Consider the following 3,577-nt stretch of genomic DNA (forward strand, 5'->3'; position numbering starts at 1 on the left):
AGAAAGGAATGTCTGAGTTAAGATAAAGGATTATGGAGACCAAAGTTCTTATTTGCAGAGGAAGCCTTCAGATAGTAGGCTTCAGAGAGAATAGTTTGTAAAGTGTTTCTTATCAGACTTAAAGTCCGTGTTGCTGTTAATGCTGTTAATAAGGGGGTGTGTCCGACTCTCACTTTCCATCATGGCCTGAAACAGCCTCTCAGGTTAAATTTTAAAAGAGCCCTGGCTGAGGGGGAAGTCCATTCAGATGGCTGGGGGGCCTTAGAATTTAATTTTTGGTTTACACCCTATTTGACAGAGAAAGAATCTCATGCTCAGAGCCTTCAGCAATCAATAGTGTCTAACTAGAATTTAGTAACTTCTTGTTCTCATTGGGTTTATTTTTATACTTACCCTTTATTTAGAAAGTTATACTCTTTCTGCACTTGTAATGATATAAAATTTGTTTTTTCCTAATTTAAGGAAAGAAGCTGATTTGTAGAAAGATAGTGCTACATTAAAAGGCTAAAACTTTGACAGTGTTAGATTAATGCTTGAAGTTTGGGAGGCACTATGCTATTTATAAAAATCATCACAAGAGGAAATTCCAGATCTTCCCACTTTGTCTTTCATGATCTGAAAATTTCTTGTTGGGAACTACTGGGTATCCAGGCTAAGTCCCTGGGCCACTTCTTGGTTCTATTTTTATTCTCATAGTTTCCACAAATTTGACTTTTTTGAAGTTATTTTGCTGTCCCTCCTCTTCTATATCTGGAATCCTCTTGTCCCAGGAATAAAACTGAACACTACTTCCAAGTATTTCTCTCCAGTTACTATTTATAAAGTAAGTACTGTATACAAACCCAGTTTCCTTGTTAGAAATGTTTTGCTTTGTTGGATTAATCATGGTAGAACAGAGAGTGGTTAAAAAATGACGATCAATAATCAGGACAGATTTGGAGCCAGGAAATACCTTGAGCAACCACACAGCAGTTGTTCTCCTGGTTTCTCACTGAAGAATGATTGGGAATGGCTCCACTCCATACTTCGAATTTCTTTTTGAATTTTCCACAGCCCTAGCCCAATTTTTGCCTTAGATTCTAAGGTGTAGGATAAATCAGGCCAAACCAGATCAGAGTCATTGCTTGCAAAGCCATTTAGACTTTCTCTGAAGTAGTTAGAGCAGAATTCCCTGGAATAACAGTTCAGTCCAAAGCCTACTTGGTTATCTGTTCTTTTTCCTGGAGGAGGAATGCACTGTCTTTTCTGGCTCTCCTGGACCAGAAGCGCTGGTTTCCCTTTGCCTCTTTGGAAGGACTTAGGGCTTAGAGGTCTGGGCTTTTCGCTACTCTTTTCTCCTGCTGATTTTGCCCTCAGCATAGCCAAGAAGCCCAAAGTTATGACTGATTCTATCTTTAGGTGGACCTCGACATCTCATCAGCAGTCACTTCAAGGTTCATTGATCCTGAAGGACTGTTTCTTATTCGAAGGTCATCTCAGGCTAGGATTCTATTTGTGAGCAGAGCTGATATGGAGTCCAGCCTTTCTGAGTTAGTAGCCCTGGGCTCCTTAGAATCTCCACCCACTTTCTCTTCCCTTCCTTACAGGAGACGACTTACAGATGACAGTCTCTAGAGTCTTGCTGTCTTTCACAATTTTTTAAAATTGTGAAAATAGTAACTATAATTTCACCAAGGACCATTCCTTTATGTTATTGCTGAACTTAGAAAATTCTATCTTGTCTAATCTGAGCACCTTGATCCCTTTAGAGGAAAGTCATTTTATAAAATCTAAAAAGTAGATCCAAGTAATAAATTGATCTTCTTGCAATTTAAATACATTTCCTCTGATTCTGCCTTCACTGGAAGGGGAGAATAGCTGCTGACCTCGCTCCTTTTCATGTGCTGAAAGACCATTATTAAGCATCTTTCATCTTTTGGATTTTGAGGCTAGGGAGCACTAATTCTTCAGCTTTTTTTCTCCAACCATTTAGAAATTTTGGTTCTCTTTAGACAAAAATTTTTAATATTCTTTCTAAACCTGGAGTCTAGATGTATATCTAGTATACTAATAATGCTTTCTTTGGTGCTGGTAAAGACAGAAGAATTGCCTCTTAGTTCTTGCGAATGCACTCCTATTTGCTTAATGCTGAATTATTCAGTTCCTATTCCAAAATTAACCTGCCACAAGGCACAGGTAAGCCTAATCATCGTGGATCTTGGTACCCTTTAGAAATATTAGCCTCTTCTCACTCTACTGTGATTCTGTTTGTTTGTTTTTTTTACATTTTATTAACTTTTTAATGTCATTTTGAATTCTGATTCTGAAATTTGGAAATTAAAACGAGTGACCTTAATGCATGTCTAAAAACTATGGAGAAAGGAAAATTTACAAGAATAGTGATTTCTCAGATATTCTGCAACTATAAGATTACATTAATGTGGGCCACTGACTTTTGCAATGAGTGGAAAAAAGTAGAAGAAAAAGAGACTGTAAACATATTCCTATTTTCTTACAAGCGTAACCATCATGGACAATAGCAGAAAGCACTAGATGCCCTTATCCCCTGACTTATTATAAAGGGCTAGGGGCTGGGTACAGTGGCCCATGCCTGTAATCCCAGCACTTTTGGGAGGCCAAGGCGGGTGGATCACTTGAGGTCAGGAGTTCAGGACCAGCCTGGCCAACATGGTGAAACCTCATGTCTATTAAAAAATACAAAAATTAGCTGGGCGTGGTGGCACCTGCCTGTAATCCCAGCTACTCGGGAGGCTGAGGCAGAAGAATCATTTGAACCCAAGAGGCAGAGGTTGTGGTGAGCTGAGATCATGCCACTGCACTCCAGTCTGGGTGACAGAGTGAGACTCCATCTCAAAAAAAAAAGAAAAAAAGAAAAAGGGATCTCCCAAAATGACAGAGTGACTCTGTATGATGAGCTCCTCAAACTCCAGTGTCCTTGCAGATACCAAGCAGCATCTGTCACGTAAGCCGGGAGATTCTCCAAGTGATCAGGGGACAAGAAGGAGCTGGGATGCAGAGGAAATGCAAATCTCCCTTCCCTGCATGCTCTTCGTGTTCCTTACAAGCAGCACCACTGAAGGGCAGTGGTGGGACTCATGCCCTCCTGCCACCTGCTGTCACCTACCTATTGTGTCCCCACTTAGAGTTACTTGACAAGGAGCAATTTAGACAGTAACACATCTCTATAAAAAGATTAACTCCAGCAACCTCTCATCCCAAGCCTTTTCTGAGCATATTAACCTGTTGCTCTGATCCCAGTCAGTGTAATCATCCAAAAGACCGCCCGGGGCCAAAGTCAGAAGACCAAGGCCAGGTCATCCATTCAGAGTGCAAGCGGCTCATGGCAGTGTGCAGCCCACTGCTTCAGGATGAGTCACCTAAACAAGAGGAGAAAGAATCAGGAGCAAACAAAAAACCTGCAAGAAGCAAACCTCCTTTGAATTGCTTTGTCTGTTTTTATTTAGAAAAAGATCTACTATGAGCATGGCATTAGAAATGGCTCATGAGGTTTTCCCTTAGGAGAATGTTTCATATTTTCTGAACAAAGTTGTTGCAAGCAAAGTTGCATATTGTGTTC

The 3,577-nt window shown here is 40.4% G+C and overlaps 1 protein-coding gene across 1 annotated transcript in view; it reads left to right on the plus strand.

The window, feature by feature from the left end:
• LOC105513719 (microsomal glutathione S-transferase 2-like) overlaps positions 1–1,498 on the plus strand; it is a 23,767-nt gene extending 22,269 nt beyond the window's left edge. The window contains exon 3 of the mRNA XM_011944664.1: positions 1,399–1,498. Coding sequence (XP_011800054.1) covers positions 1,399–1,498 — 100 coding nt within the window. The remainder of the gene's footprint in view (positions 1–1,398) is intronic.
• The last annotated feature ends 2,079 nt before the right edge of the window (positions 1,499–3,577 follow it).

This window comes from Colobus angolensis, unplaced genomic scaffold (assembly GCF_000951035.1).
Source record: "Colobus angolensis palliatus isolate OR3802 unplaced genomic scaffold, Cang.pa_1.0 Scaffold235, whole genome shotgun sequence".
Classification (NCBI taxonomy): Eukaryota; Metazoa; Chordata; class Mammalia; order Primates; family Cercopithecidae; genus Colobus; species Colobus angolensis.